The following is a 16,147-nucleotide window of genomic DNA, read 5'->3' as shown; positions in this document are numbered from 1 at the left end:
TTCCAAATGCTATATCTGAAGGTATATTAATATTCCAACTAGAAATCCTAAAAATTAACAACAATAAAGGCAAACAATACCCTTTAGAGATAGGTAACAGACTAACATAAATAATGAATCTCCACAGATAACCAATCTTAGTTGTCTGTTGGATAGAAAATCTTGTTTCTCTAGTTCTGATGTGTGTTACCTATTTCTTCTTTGTAGTTAATCTCTTTGAGTATTTTCTCTAGCGCTGGTTTTGAAGACATAAATTCCTTCAGTTTCTGTTTGTCATGGAAGCTTCTTATTTCTCCATCTAATTTGATAGAAAGTTTTGCTGGGTAGGAAATTTTTGGCTGGAAGTTGTTTTCTTTCAAAATTGGGAATATGTTACTCCAAGCCCTTCTGGCTCTCATAACTTGGTTTGGGAAGTCTGGAGTGATTCTAATTGGTTTGCCTCTGAATGTCACTTGGCCCTTTGCTTTTGTTGCCTTTAAGATTCTCTGCTTGGCTTCCACATTGGTCATTTTGACAATTATGTGGCGTGGGGATCCTCTTCTCCGATCCTGTCTAAAGGGAGTTCTATAAGTTTCCTGGACCTGCGTATCGACCTCTTGCTCTATGTCTGGAAAATTTTCTGCTATTACTTCCTTGAAGAGATTGTTGATCCCTTTGGATTCACTTTCTTTTCCCTCCTCTATTCCAATTATTCTTAGGTTAGCTCTCTTAAAATGGGCCCATATTTCTTCAATATCAGATTCCTGCTGTCGGATATTTTTTCCTAGATTAGAAACTATGCGTTCATTTTTGAAATGATCATCTTCTAAGAGCGAGATTCTGTTCTCCATGTGTTCTAATCAGTTGTTTGTGCTTTGAATTGAGGCCTTTACTTCATTAATTGCATCCTTTATCTCTTTTTGGCTCTCTCTGAGTTCTTTTCGAAGCACCTCTATTATTTCTACAGTTATTTTCCTGATTTGATCTTCTAGAAATCTCTGATTTTCTGTTTTATCGGGTTCTGATGTTGTGGGGTTGTGAGCATTCATTGCTCCAGTATTATTCCTCTTTCCCATGATTTCGGAAGTTTGTGCCTTCTCTGGGTTCTTCCCTTGGGTCACTATGACTTCACTTAAGGTGCTCTGGATCTCGAGTCAGTAGTATCTCAGACCCCACTACTCCTTTACTGGGTTGTATCACAGAGTCTCCGACCCAGAGAGTCGATAGAGGCTGCTTTAGACTGTGGGGGGTGCCAGGTTGCACGTTCTCCTATGGTGTGATATCACTGCCACCGCCCCTCTCCCACTGGGTCAAGTCCCAGTGAGTACAGTACCAGCCCCAGCAATTTAATGAGGCCCTTAGCAACTTAGTGAGACCCTGTTTAAAAAAAAAAAGTAAAAAAAAAAAAAAAGGACCAGGTATGGTGGCCTGTGCCTGTAATCTCAGTAGTTGGAAGGCTGAGATTGAGGATCATAGATTTGAGGCCAGCCTCAGAAACCTAGTGAGACCCTTTTTCCAAATAAATAAATAGGGCTGCGGGTATAACTCAGAGGTGGAATGCTTCTGGGTTCAATCTCCAGCACCACACACAAAAGAAAAAGATTTCACCTAACTAAAGATTATATGTACTTGTATTTGTGCCTCTTGCTTTTTACCTCCTTCCTCACTCATTAAATGCAGTCCTAAATCTCAGAGGACAACCCTTTTGAGCCTTGTAAACCTGTTTCATATTCTCTTTTACTCTTGAATATCCACTCAGAGGTTCTAACCTGCATTTTATTTTATTTTATTTTATCTTTTTTGGTGGTACTGGGGTGGAACCCAGAGGTTTTCTACCTCCGGGCTATACTCCCAGACCTATTTTATACTTTATTTGGAAACAGGGTCTCACTAAGTTGCCGAGAGCCTAAGTAGCTGAGGCTGGCTTCAAACCTGTGTGATCCTCCTGTCTCAGCCTCCCAAGCGTGGGGATTACAAGCATGTGCTCTACTATGCCCGGCTTAACCTGCATTTTATATAGAAGAAAATCTTTAAAAGTATATGTTAACCAGGTGTGGTGGTACACACTTGTAATCCCTGTACTGGGGAGCTGAAACTGGTGTGCCGGCCTTAGCAGTTAAGTGAGGCTCCCTACAACTTAAGGAGACCTTGCTTCAAAAAAAAAAAAAAAAAATAGGGCTTGGCATATAGCTCAGAGGTAGAATGCCCCTGGGTTCAATCCCTAGTGCCATAAGAAAAAAATTTTAAAAAAATCAAGGATTAATGTTTTGCTTGTGGAACAACTCAGTTCAGAGCTTTCTCGATATATTTGGGAATATGATTTGTAATTTACCGAAGATTTTTTTTTTTTAAACACAGTCTCACTAAGTTACAGAGGGCCTCACTAAGTTGCTGAGGTTGGCCTTGAGCCAGTGTTCCTCCTGTCTCAGCCTCCCAAGTACTGCAATTACAAGAATTGCCACCATGCTTGACTGTAGTTTTATTCTTTTTTTTTTTTAATTTCTTTTTTTTTTTTTTTGCGGTACTGGGGATGGAACTGAGGGGCATTCTACCTCCGAGCGACACCCCCAGCCTTATTTATTTATTTTTTTGGTGGTACTGGGGTTCCTGGAAGCCCTTCTACCTCCGGGCTACACTCCCAGACCTATTTTTACATTTTTATTTGGAAACAGGGTCTCCTAAGCCAGCGCGCGCGGCTGGCTTCGAACCTGCGCGATCCTCCTGTCTCTGCCTCCCAAACACGGGGATTACAAGCGTGTGCCACCACGCCCAGCAGCCTTTTTTTTTTTTTTTTTTTTATTCTTTATTTTGAAACAGAATCTCACTGAGTTGCAAGAGCCTCACTAAGTAGCTGAGTCTGGCTGCGACCTGCGATCCTCCTGTCTCTGCCTCCCAAATGCTGGGATTACAAGTGTGTGCCACCATGCCTGACTATTGACTGTAGTTTTAATCTGGAAACAAGGTCTCACTAAGTTGTAGAGGGCCTCTCTCTCTTAAGTTGCTGAGGCTGGCTGGCCATGAAACCTGTGATTCTCCTGACTCGGCCTCCTAAGTACTATAGGCATGAGTCACTAGGCCCAGCTCCAAAGTTTTCTTTATGAACAACTTGTCAGGCACTTAGGTTTTTTTTTTTTTTTTTTTTTTTTTTTGTGTGTGTGTGTGTTACTGGCGATTGAACCCAGAGGTATTCTACCTCCAAGCTACACCTCCTTCTCTATTTTATATTATTTTTGGCTGGAAGTTGTTTTCTTTCAGAGTTTGGAATATGTTACTCCAAGTCCTTCTGGCTCTCATGACTTGGTTTGGGAGGTCTGGGGTGATTCTAATTGGTTTGCCTCTGAATGTCACTTGGCCCTTTGTTTTTGTTGCCTTTAAGATTCTCTGCTTGGCTTCCACATTGGTCATTTTGACAATTATGTGGCGTGGGGATCCTCTTCTCCGATCCTGTCTAAAGAGAGTTCTATAAGTTTCCTGGACCTGTGTATCGACCTCTTGCTCTATGTTTGGAAAATTTTCTGCTATTACTTCCTTGAAGAGATTGTTGATCCCTTTGGTTTCACCTTCTTTTCCCTCCTCTATTCCAATTATTCTTAGGTTAGCTCTCTTAAAATGGACTCATATTTCTTCAATGTCAGATTCCTGCTGTCGGCTATTTTTTTCTAGATTAGAAACTATGCGTTCATTTTTGGATTGATCATCTTCTAAGAGCGAGATTCTATTCTCCATGTGGTCTAATCGGTTATTTGTACTTTGAATTGAGGCCTTTACTTCATTAATTGCATCCTTTATCTCTTTTTGGCTCTCTCTGAGTTCTTTTCGAAACACCTCTATTATTTCTACAGTTATTTTCCTGATTTGATCTTCTAGAAATCTCTGAATTTCTGTTTTATTGGGTTCTGATGTTGTGGGGTTGTGGGCATTCCTTGCTCCATTGTTATTCCTCTTTCCCATGATTTCGGAAGTTTGTGCCTTCTCTGGGTTCTTCCCTTGGGTCACTACGACTTCACTTAAGGTGCTCTGGATCTCGAGTCTGTGGTATCTCAGACCCCACTACTCCTTTACTGGGTTGTATCACAGAGTCTCAGACCCAGGGAGTCGATAGAGGCTGCTTTAGACTATGGGGGGTGCCAGGTTGGGCGTTCTCCTATGGTGTGATATCTCTGCCACCGCCACTCCCCCACTGGGTCAAGTCCCTGGGAGTACAGTACTGGGATTTCTCCTCTGGGGCCCGCAATTTGACTCACTGTTGTTGAGTGCGCAGATGGGGCTGTAGTGGACTCTGTGAATTTGCTGCTGCTGCCACCGGTGGCAATATGGCACCGCTGCCAGGCCCTCGGCCGTGAGGCTGGCGTATTTCTTCTCTGGTTTTGAGCTCTGCTCTGAGTCCCTCGGCTCTTTGTCCGCCGCTTCTCTCTGGAGCCTGGTGGGCTGTTGAGTTCGTTGGTCTATAGCTGTAGCCGTCCGGTGAACTCACCGCTGCCGCTGGCAGTAAGGCGCTGCTGCCACGTCCTCGGGCGTGAGGTTGGCGTATCTCCTCTGTAGCTCTGAGCTCCGTTCTGAGTCCCCCTCCTCTCTGGAGCCGGGTGATTTTTTTTGTTTCTCTGGTGATGGTGTTTTCTGGCTATGAAAGGCGCTGATTTTGTGGTAATGGAGATTGGTTGTTAGCGTGGCTCTTAAGCCCTGCTTTTCTCGGTCGCCATCTTCCTGCTACTTATTTCTTAATTTATTTATTTTTGTGGTATTGGGGATGGAACCCAGGGGAATCTACGCCTGAACTACAGCTCTGTTTTTAGTTTTTTTGAAACAGGATCTCACTAAGGTGCAGAGGGCCTCACTAAGCTGGCCATGAATCGGATCCTCCTGTCTCAGCCTCTCAAGTACTGGGATTACAAGGGTGTACCACCAAAACCGCCTTTATTCTTTATTTAGAAACTGGTCTCACTAAGTTCTGGAGGGCCTCACTAAGTAGCTGAGGCTGACTGCAAACTTGCAATCCTCCTGTCTCAGCCTCCCAAGTACTGGGATTACAAGTGTGTACCACTACACCCCCTTTATTTCTCAGCTTTTGCCTTTGTCTAATGTATTAGTGTAATTTGTAATTTGGTTACCTACCTTCTTTCTTTCTTTCTTTCTTTCTTTCTTTCTTTCTTTCTTTCTTTCTTTCTTTCTTTCTTTCTTTCTTTTGTGGTACTGGGGATGGAACCCAGAGGCATTCTATGTCTGAGCTATATCCCCCGGGCCCATTATTAACTTTTTTTTGGTGGTACTGGGGTTCCTGGAAGCCCTTTTACCTCTGGGCTACACTCCCAGACCTATTTTATATATATATATTTTTTATTTGGAAACAGGGTCTCTTAAGCCTGAGAGGCTGGCTCCAAACCAGCGTGATCCTTCTGTCTCCGCCTCCTAAGCGCGGGGATTATAAGCGTGCACCACCACACCTGGCTTATTAACTCTTAATTAATTTGCAGGTCTGGGGATGAACCCAGGGGCATTTGACCTCTGAGCTACACCCCATCACCCCATGCCCTTTTTTTGTGTGTGTGTGGTCCTCTGGGTGGAACCCAGATGCTTTCTACCTCCAGGCTATACTCCCAGACCTATTTTTTAAAATATTTTATTTGGAAACAGGGTCTCACTAAGTTGTTGAGGCTGGATTTGAACCTGTGCAATCCTCCTGTCTCAGCCTCCTAAGTGCGGGGATTACAAGCGTGTGCTACCACACCCAGCTCCCTGCCCTATTTTTTATTCTTTATTTTGAAACTGGGTCTCACTGAGTTGCAGAGGGCCTCACTAAGTAGCTGAGGCTGTCCATGAACCCTGATCCTCTGGTCTCAGCCTCCCCAATGCTGGGATTACAAGCCTGGGCCACCACATTGGCTTAACTCTTTTATTTTGAAACAATATCTCACATAGTTGAAAAAGCCTCACTAAGTAGCTGAGGCTGTCTGTGAATTCTTGATCCTCCTGTCTCAGCCTCCCAGATGCTGGTATTCTAAGCATGTACCACTGTGCCCTACTACCTACCTCCTTTTTTTGTGTGTGTGGTACTGGGGATAGAACCCAGGGGCATTCTACCTCAGACATACACTCCAGACCTATTTTTATTTATTTTTTATTTTTTGGGTGGTACTGGGGATGGAACCCAGAGGGTTTCTACCTCCAGGCTATACTCCCAGACCTATTTTATACTTTATTTGGAAACAGGGTCTCACTAAGTTGCTGAGAGCCTTACTAAGTAGCTGAGGCTGGCTTTGAACCTGTGAGATCCTTCTGTCTCAGCCTCCCAAGCGCTGGGATTACAGGCATGCGCCACCACGCCCAGCTCCAGACCTATTTTTTATTCTTTATTTTTGAAACAAGGTCTCACTAAGTTGCGGAGGGCCTCACTAAGTAGCTGAGGTTGTCCACAAACTGTGATCCTCTGGTCTCAGCCTCCGGAGTGCTGGGATTACAAGTGTGCGCCACCACACCTGGCGTTACCTACCTTCTTTCTGAAGGAGTTTATTGTCTGTGTGTGTATGATCCTGGGGATTGAGCCCAGGGTCATTCTACCCCAGCCCTTTATTAGTTTTTATTTTGAAACAATGTCTTACCAAGTAGTGGGGGGCTCTCAAAATTGATGAGCCTGGGGGAGAACCCGGGATCTTCCTTTCTCAGCTTCTCAAATCCTAGGATTATAAGCATAAGCCACCATACCCAGCTGAATGACATGTTTATAAGAAAACATGTACATCAATGAGATCCCAAATTTTGGAATCTTATAGACGTGATGTTTTTTATTTTTATTTTTCTGTGTGTGTGGCACTGAGGATTGAACTCGGGAATCTTACTTCTAATCTACACTCTCAGTCTGATTTTATTTACTTTTTATTTGTGGTACTGAGAATTGAACCTAGAGGCAATCTACCTCCAAGCAGTATTTCCAGACTGATTATATTAATTTAGAAACAGGGTTTCACTAGGTTTCTGGGAGCCTCATTAAATTGCTGAGGCTGTCCTCGAACCTGTGATCCTCCGGTCTCGGCTTCCCAAGAACTAGGATTAAAAGCATGAGCCACCACATCCAGTTTATCTTTTGTTTTGAAACAGGGTCTCAATAAATTGTTGAGGCTGCCTTTGAACCTGTGACCCTCCGGTCTCAGCGACCCAAGTATTAGGATTACAGGTGTGTGTCACCATTCTCCGCTGATTCTGTTACTTAGCTGATGACTGTGAACAAGGAGTAAATCTTTGATCCTTGATTTCTTCTTCTATCAAATGAAGACAATTATAGGATTATTGTGAGAATATTTCATTATATAGTTGTGTCATAATTTACTCAACCAATCTCCATTGGGGGGGTTGACTTTTTAGGGTTTTTTTTTTGCTTTTATGAACAATTTTCTTACACTTCCACATGCATAAATACATTATTTGTAAAATAAATTTGTACATTTGGCTAGATCTATCAAAAATAAAAATGCAGCCAGCTGTGGTGGCATACGCTTGTAATCCCAGCACTTGGGAGGCTGAGACAGGAGGATTGCAGATCCCTGACCAGCCTCAGCTACCTTACTGAGGCCCTCTGCAACTTAGTGAGACCCTGTTTCAAAATAAAGAATAAAAAGTAGGGCTGGGGATATATCTTGGAGGTAAAAGTCCCCTGAGTTCAGTCCTCAGTGCCACAAAAATAAAAATAAAAATGCAAATTGTACTCAAAAGAGACAGCAGTATAACTTCATAATTAAGAAAAAAGTGAATAAAAGTAGGTGAGGAAGCCGGGCATGGTGGTGCCTGCTTGTAATCCCAGTACTTGGTGTAACAGTTTGAGATGTTGCTGTGGATTCTTGTTCTTAGGTAGTTTAGAAGAAATAGGCAGGATTGCAGTGCTGTCTACGTAGGCCAAGTTTATTATTACAAAGGTAGAAGGAACAATCGAAGCACTGTTAGAGGGATGCAGTGGACTGCCTTGAGAGTAAGACACTGAAGTCTCTGAACGTGTGTGTGTGTGTGTGTGTGTGTGTGTGTGTGTGATATATATACATATATATATATACTGGGAATGGAACCCAGGGGCATTCTACCTCTGAGCTATGCCCCCAGCTCGATTTTTTTATTCTTTACTTTGAAGCACGTCTCACTGACTTGCAATGGGCCTCACTAAGTAGTTGAGGCTGTCTGTGAACCACGATCCTCCTGTCTCAGCCTCCCAAATGCTGGGATTACAAGCATGTGCCACCACCTGGCCCGGCTCAATTTTATATCATTTTGAAATGTCTCACTAAGTTAAGGAGTGCTCTGAGGCTGGCCACTAACCCCGATCCTCCTTTCCAAGCCTTCTAATTATTGGGATTATGAGTGCGCCGCCACCACGCCCGGCGTAGAAGTTACTTATTGGCTTGAAAACTTGTTTTATAATAAAGAAAAGAAAGACACAGGAATATAGTCTTTAAAGTATGGAGGTTTGGGGCTATATAATTATTTTGTGTAATTAGTAATTAATATTGGGTTAATGTAGCTTGCATTTATTTATTTATTTATTTTATTTATTTATTTATTTATGTGGTACTGGTGATGGAACCCAGGGGCATTTTATCTCCAAGCTACACCCTCAGCCCTATTTTTTATTCTTTATTTTGAAACAGGGTCTCACTGAGTTGCAAAGGGCCTCACTAAGTAGTTGAGGCTGTCTGAACCGTGATCCTCCGGTCTCAGACTCCCAAATGCTGGGATTACAAGTGTGTGCCACCACTCCTGGCTTTGCTTTTTATCTTTTAAGGTTAGTCTAAATTGTTGTGAGAGTCTATATGATTTTTTTTTCTAAGTGTAGGGGTCTGTGTTTTAACATTAAGTATTCAGCTGGGCTAAAAGCCAACTTTTAGTTGACCAACATCAACCTTAGCTGCAGCCTTTGGCTGACAGCTTAGAGGCAGAAAAAAGGATTTTAAGTATGAAAGCTTGTTCTTATTAGCAATTAATACAGTTCTTATTTACAATCAGTACAGGCTCAATCCCCATCACTTGGGAGACTGAGGCGGGAGGATTGCAGATTGGAAGACAGTCTCAGCAACAGAGCAAGACTTTCAGCAATGTAGCGACAACCTGCTTCCAAAGAAAAAAATTTAAAAAGGCTGAAGGTTTGGCTTGGAGCTAAAATGCTCCTTGGGCTTAATCCCATAGCACCAAAAAGTTAAAAAGGATGTGAAGAGTTAAATTTGAACACTTTCCAGGTGGTTTTCAGCAGGATGAGTTGGTGGAATGAAGGCTTTTAGAAGGCTAAGTGGGATTGCTACATGTTGCATTCCTGCTTCTTCCCTCACCCAGCTTTAGTTGTCTTCTTTACATTCCTGTCTGGGAAGTGTTCCCAGTGACCTCACTTAGGCACTAAGATCATGGGAATCCAAGATTTTCCCATGTCTTCCAGCATGTTTGTTCTTCACAATAATAGGGTAACATCCTCCTTGTAGCAGGGGAATTGTATCTACTGTCAGTCACTGAGAAAGCTTTCACTGAGGGTCTTTTGAATAGAAATATGGTGAAGGAGAGGAAAAGTATCAATAGGTCAAATAGCAGTGATAATACCTTGGGGTAGTATATGCGATAGCACTTGAAATGTCTTCTCATTTGTCTGTGAGAAGGTGGGCAGAGAGGCAGAGTAACTTGCCCACTGTCATATAAATGTAATAAATACAAGAGAGAATGCTAGAATTCTGGTCTTGTGTATTAGCTTGATTGGGGCTTTAACAGAAAATGTAACTCTTTGACTTACACATAAAATATTATTTTTTTCTCACATTAGAGATTTGGAGCATATTGTTGCTGATATCAAATTACCCATGGTCAAAGCCGGGCGTGGTAGTGCACGCTTGTAATCTCAGCATTTGGGAGGCTGAGACCAGAGGATTGCGGTTCGCGGGCAGCCTCAGTTACTTATTGAGGTCCTCCGCAACTTAGTGAGACCCTGTTTCAAAATAAAGAATAAAAAAATAGGGCAGGGGATGTAGCTTGGAGGTCAAATGCCCCTGGGTTCCATCCCCAGACCCACAAAAACAAAACAACAAATTACCAATGGTCAATGGCTTAATTATTCTTCACTAAGTTATTCTTGTGGCCATCCGTTAGTATTTATAAAATGGCTGCTATAGTTCTAACCATTATATCTGCTTTGAAGGCAGGAAGAGGGGCAAAAGGAAAGGGCAGAAGTAATAGCTATATCAGAAAAATAAAAGCATTTTCTATGAAGCCTTTGCAAATTCTTAGGTTTTTTTTGAATATTTATAATCAAGTTCTGTTGGGCAACATAATTAAATAAAAGACATGCCCTGACAGTGTTGCATAGGACAGACAAATTTTGTACACAGGGTTAGGAGTAAGCCTCTGTCATTGACTTGTTCTTTTTACTTATTATCCATGTTGTACATTTTTTGTGTATTACAAAGTCATTTTTTTCATTCCTAGGAATTTTTTTGTGTGTGTGTGGTGCATTCTGAGCAGGTGTTCTACCACTGTGCTATACCTGCAGCCCAAATATTTCCCAGGGGTAGCCTACCTCTGAGCTTACACTTCCAGCCCTATTTTTTATTTTGAAACCTGGTCTCACTGAGTTGCAAAGAGCTTCACTAAGTAGCTGAGGCTGGCTAAGAACTGCAATACTCCTGTCTCAGCCTCCCAAATGCTAGAATTACAAGCTTGTGCCACATGCCTGGCAGCCTAACTATTTATAAGCAAAGAAAACATGTATTTGGCAGACTACATCTATCTCTTACTATATATAAAGTACTGTATTAATAAGCAACCTAACGGATGGATATATATATATATAGGTATATATATATGTAAAATCTGTTCTTGTGTTTGGAACTTCAGTCTGCTGGGACAGATGTATATATGATATAAAATTGGATGGCATGTACTCTAGAGGAGATATGTTCTGTATGAACACATAAAGGAGGAACATAAAGCCGGGCATGGCAGCACATGCTTGTAATCTCAGAATTTGGGAGATTGAGACTGGAGGATTGCAGGTTCACAATCAGCCTCAGCTACTTAGTGAGGCTCTCTGCAATTTAGCGAGACTGTTTCAAAATAAAGAATAAAAAATGGGCTGTGGGTGTAGTTCGGTGGTAGAATACTCCTGGGCTCCATCCCTAGTACCAGAAGAAAAAATTATAGGAGGAACATATAGAGGAGATACCTCCACAGCTTAGTGAGACCCTGTTTCAAAATAGGATAATATATAGGGCTGGAGTAGAATGCCCCTGGGTTCAATCCCAAGTTATTAAAAAAAAAAAAAAAAAAAGGAAGAAAAAAAATGAAAAGAAAAAAGAAAAACCAAGAGAAAGAGAAGGTAGATTGAGGGGAAATAATAAAATAGTGAATATAAAACACTTAATAGTACATAGCATGTTGTTAAGTACTCATCAACTTTTTTGGGGGGAGAGTTACTAGAGATTGAACCAGAAGCATTTTTACCTCCAAGATATACCCAGCCCTGTTTTATTTTTATTTTGTTTATTTATTTATTTTTGCAGAATTTGGAATTGAACTCAGGGTCATACCTCTGAGCTATACCCTCAGCCCTATTTTTTGTTCTTTATTTTGAAATATGTTGTGGAGGGCCTCACTACATAGCTGAAGCTGGCTGGGAACCTGCTATCTTCCTGTCTCAGCCTTCTATGTACTAGGATTACAAGAGTGTGCATCATGCTGGACTTTATTTTTAAATAAAGCTATGTTGGTCTGGCTATGTTGATGAGATACTTGTTTAGGCTGGCTTTGAACCTTGTGATCCTCCTGTCTCAGCTTTCTAAGTACTAGGATTACAGATGTATGTCACCACGCCTAGCTTTACTCATTGAACTTTGCCTTTTTTTGTTGCTGGGGATTGAACCCAGAGGCATTTACCTCTGAGCTACATCCCCAGCCTGCCACGCTTTTTTTTTTAAATTTTGAAAAAGTTTCTTTCTAAATTGCTGAGGGTATCCTAGAAACTGGGATCCTTTTTTCTCAGTTTCCCAAGTTATGAGATTATAGGTGTTGGCCACTACTCCTGGCCCAAACCTTTCTTTCTAATTCCAAACATTTACCTTCAAATTGCCAAAAACATTAAATTTTAGGTTGATTTGATAAAAATGATACATATTGTCTATAATTTTCTAAATTGCAAATGGTAGTAAAACTAAAGTAGTTGCTAAGGAATCTGTGCAATTGATGTGCAACCAAATTTCTGAATCTTTTCTTTACTCTGAAGGTGACCTGTTGAAAAGTGGTACAAATACTGGGAAAACCCTGCTCTTCTGTGGAACAATGTCACAAGTTAAAAGCACTTACACTTTTGATGCACCCACGAACTTCATTAATTTTACATCTTTGGATGATGAGGAAGATACTGAAAACATAGATTCATGGTTTGGTAAGTATCTGCTTTCTCTGGTCATTTAAGGATTAGTGGCTTGCTTTGTGCTGAGGACTTTTCAAATATAAGCTGGATTAAAGCTTGGAAGAAAACAACTAGAATATAAACTCCTTTCTCTACCAAGGCACCTTTTTCATCCATAATTTGATAGAGATAAAATTGACAGGTGTGGTGCACATCTGTGTTCCCAGTAATTGGGAGGCTGATTCAGGAGGGAAGCAGGGCCATAGTCTCAGCAACTTAGCAACACCCTGTATCAAAATAAAAAATGTAAAAAGCTGGGGTTATAGTTCAGAGGTGGAAAGCCCCTGGGTTCATTCCTCAGTACCAAAAAAAGAAAGAAAAGAAACAAATACAGTTGACTTTGACTTCTTTTGTGTGTGGTTCTGGGGATTGAACCCAGGGGCATTATACTTCCAAGCTACACTCCCAGCATTGTTCTATTCTTATTTTGAAACAGGTTCTTACTAGGTTAATGAGAGTCTCACTACTTACCGAAGCTGTCCTTGAACCTGGAATACTTTTGTCTCAGCCTCCCAAGTACTGAAATTACAAGTATGGGCCACTATGCCTGGCTTGACTTTGACTTTTGAAACTAAATAGGTTTTAACTGAATGTGTCTACTCATAATTTTTTTTTTTTTTTTATAAGATTTGTGACAGGCCGGGCGTGGTGGCCCATGCTTGTAATCCCAGTGCTTGGGAGGCTGAGACAGGAGGATCACATGGGTTTGAAGCCAGCCTCAGCTACTTAGTGAGGCTCTCAGCAACTTAGTGAGACCCTGTTTCCAAATAAAATATAAAATAGGTCTGGGAGTATAGCCCAGAGGTCTTTCTTTTTTCTTTTTCTTTTTTTTTTTTAAGTGGTATTGGGAGTGGAACCCAGGGGCTTTCTACCTCTGGGCTATACTCCCAGACATAGTTTATATTTTTATTTGGAAACAGGGTCTCACTCAGTTGCTGAGTGCCTCACTAAGTAGCTAAGGCTGGCTTCGAACCTGTGTGATCCTCCTGTCTCAGCCTCCCAAGTGCAGGGATTACACAGCGTGTGCCACCATGCCTAGATCTTATTCTTTTATTTTGACAGAGGTTCTCACTAAATTGCTGAGGATACCTTCAAACCTATGATCTTCCTGTTTCAGTCTCCAAAGTACTGGGCATGGGCATGCACCACTGTGCCCAGCTATTTATTTTTTTAGATGGGGTTTCACTGTGTTGCTTGAACTATCTTTAAACTCCTGGGATCAAGAGATCCTCCTATCTCACTGAGTTGTGAAGGGCTTCACTAAGTAGCTGAAGCTATCTGAAAACCACGATCCTGTTTCAGCCTCCCAAATGCTGGGATTACAAGCGTGCGCCACCACACCCGGCTTTTTATATTTCATTTTGAAACAGGATCTCACTAAGTTACGGAGGGCCTTGATAATTTGTTAAGGCTGGCAGTGAACCTGTAATCCTTCTGTCTTAGCCTCCCAGGTATTGTGATTACAAGTGTGCACTGCCACGATTCCTTTCATTTTATTCTTTCTCATGTCTTTATCCTCTTTGTTAAAAGAAATCCATATCAATATACATTCAGGACAAAAACGAGTCTATGTGTAGTCACACTTACCACTTACAGTATAGTATCCAAATGTGATAACACCTGGCAATTTCTTGGAAAAGGAATTGAGTGGTATCTAATAGGGAATCCTGAAAAGAGGAGTCTACTGAAAATGGTTTAGGAGGAGGGTATATAAGAAGTCTAACTGTTGTAGGGTGGTTTTTCCCATATCCTTGCTCCATTGGAATCTGGGGGAAGTGCGTTGGCTATCTGAGGGTTTCTTTTTCCAAGTTTTTTTTTTTTTTCCTAAAAAAAATGTAGAAATATTAGCATAACAATACTATTAAGTATAATTTGGAAGAAAAAAATTTCACAATCTTTCAAAACTAAGTTTTAGTATATTACCTTTTGTGTGTGTGTGTGTGAAACTGGAGAATGAACCCACAGGTATGCTACCTCTGAGCTAAATACCCAACTCACTTCCTTCCTTCCTTCCTTCCTTCCTTCCTTCCTTCCTTCCTTCCTTCCTTCCTTCCTTCCTTCCTTCCTTTTTGCGGTACTGGGGATGGAACCCAGGGACATTCTACTTCCAGCCTTATTTTTGATTCTTTATTTTGAAACAGAGTCTCACTACCTTACAGAGGGCCTCACTAAGTAGCTGAGGCTGTCTGCAAATCCATGATCCTCCTGTCTCAGCCTCCCAAGTGTGCCACCACGCCTGGCTTTATTTTTTGTGTGGTACTGGGGATGGAACCCAGGGGCATTCTACCTCCGAGCTACACTCCCAGCCCTATATTTTATTCTTTAGTTGGGAATGAGGACTCACTGAGTTGCTGAGAGCCTCAGTAAGTAGCCGAGGTGGACTTCAAACCTACGCAATCCTCCTGTCTTAGCCTTCCAAGTACTGGGATTATAAGCGTGTGCCACCATGCCGGCTTTTATTTTTAATTTTTATTTTTTCAATACTGGGGATGAAAGCCAGGGGCATTCTACCTTCGAGCTACACCCCCAGCCTTAGATTTTATTCTTTATTTTGAAGCAGGGTCTCACTGAGTTGCAAAGATCCTCACTAAGTAGCTAAGACTGTTGTTAAACTTCGATCCTCCTGTCTCAGCCTCCCAAATATATTCTTTTTTTGTGTGTGTGGGTCTGGGGATGGAACCCAGAGGCATTTGACCTCCGAGCTACATCCCTTGCCCAATTTTTTATTCTTTAATTTGAAACAGGGTCTCACTACATTACAGAGGGCCTCATTAAGTAGCTGAGGCTGTCTGCGAACCTGTGATCTTCCTGTCTCAGCCTCTCAAGTACTGGAATTACAAGTGTGGGCCACCATGCCCAGCTAGTTCTAGTAGGTTACTTTCTAGTTTTCTTCCAATTATGACTTCTTTTATCCAGTTATAATCAGAGTGGGCATGCATAGGCTAGCTATTGCTGAATCTCACTGCATTTTGAAGCCCTGTCATTGGGCTGTTGGACCTTTTATTGTTTTACTGACTTTTGGGCACAGCATGACCCACGGTAAAATTTCTTTAGAAAACTTAGCTCTCCTCTATCTCCACACTCCTGTCTTATCTGCTGAGTTGAGGAAAAAGCTCTATGACTATAAGATGTCCCTTGTAAGCCCTAAGCCCTACAGTTCTTGGTGGCTACAGTTTTAAGAGGGACACAATGTATTTAGGTGGTAGATAAGGCCAGATCATATTTGTATGACCTTGTGTGTTAAGCAAAAGATAAGGTGCTATAGACAATGCCAAATCTGCAGTTTTCCTTTTCTATAATACATTGTTCAATGTTGCCAGTTTTTTAGTGATAGTTTCATTCTATCTCTGATATATTATGTGTATTCCTTTTTTCCCCCTTGTGCTAGAAATTGAAGCCAGGGCTTCACATTTGCTAGGTAAGTGCTCTGCCACTGAGCTACAATTTTGCTCATTTTTGCTAAAAAAAAGTCAGAAGAATATTGGAAAGGGGCTTTAGTCCCCATTTTAAATGTGTGGTATTGATTTGTTTTGCTTTCTTGCTGATTATTTTAATGTTGACCACTTTACTTTTTCACAGATGAGAAGGCCAATTTGGAGAATAAGTTTCCTGGGAAAAATGGGACAGGAGAGCTTTTTCAAAGCAAAACTTTCTTGAGAAAAGCTAATCTTCAAGCTAGTGACACACCTTTGAGACCAGGTAAGAAAGAACATCTTAGAAAAAAGATCCTTGACCAGAAAGTTGGGA

At 41.5% G+C, this 16,147-nt stretch overlaps 1 protein-coding gene across 1 annotated transcript in view; it reads left to right on the top strand.

The window, feature by feature from the left end:
• Positions 1-12,267: 12,267 nt before the first annotated feature.
• Positions 12,268-16,147, top strand: part of TPX2 (TPX2 microtubule nucleation factor) — a gene marked incomplete at both ends in the record, with an annotated part of 39,702 nt that continues 35,822 nt past the window's right edge. Inside the window, 2 exons of the mRNA XM_080716536.1 lie at positions 12,268-12,373; positions 15,980-16,099. Coding sequence (XP_080572662.1) covers positions 12,268-12,373; positions 15,980-16,099 — 226 coding nt within the window. The remainder of the gene's footprint in view (positions 12,374-15,979; positions 16,100-16,147) is intronic.

The sequence above is a fragment of the Muscardinus avellanarius genome, assembly GCF_963383645.1.
Source record: "Muscardinus avellanarius genome assembly, chromosome: 19".
NCBI lineage: Eukaryota > Metazoa > Chordata > Mammalia > Rodentia > Gliridae > Muscardinus > Muscardinus avellanarius.
Note: the sequence above shows the minus strand (reverse complement) of the source record. Positions and strands in the feature narration are given on the sequence as shown.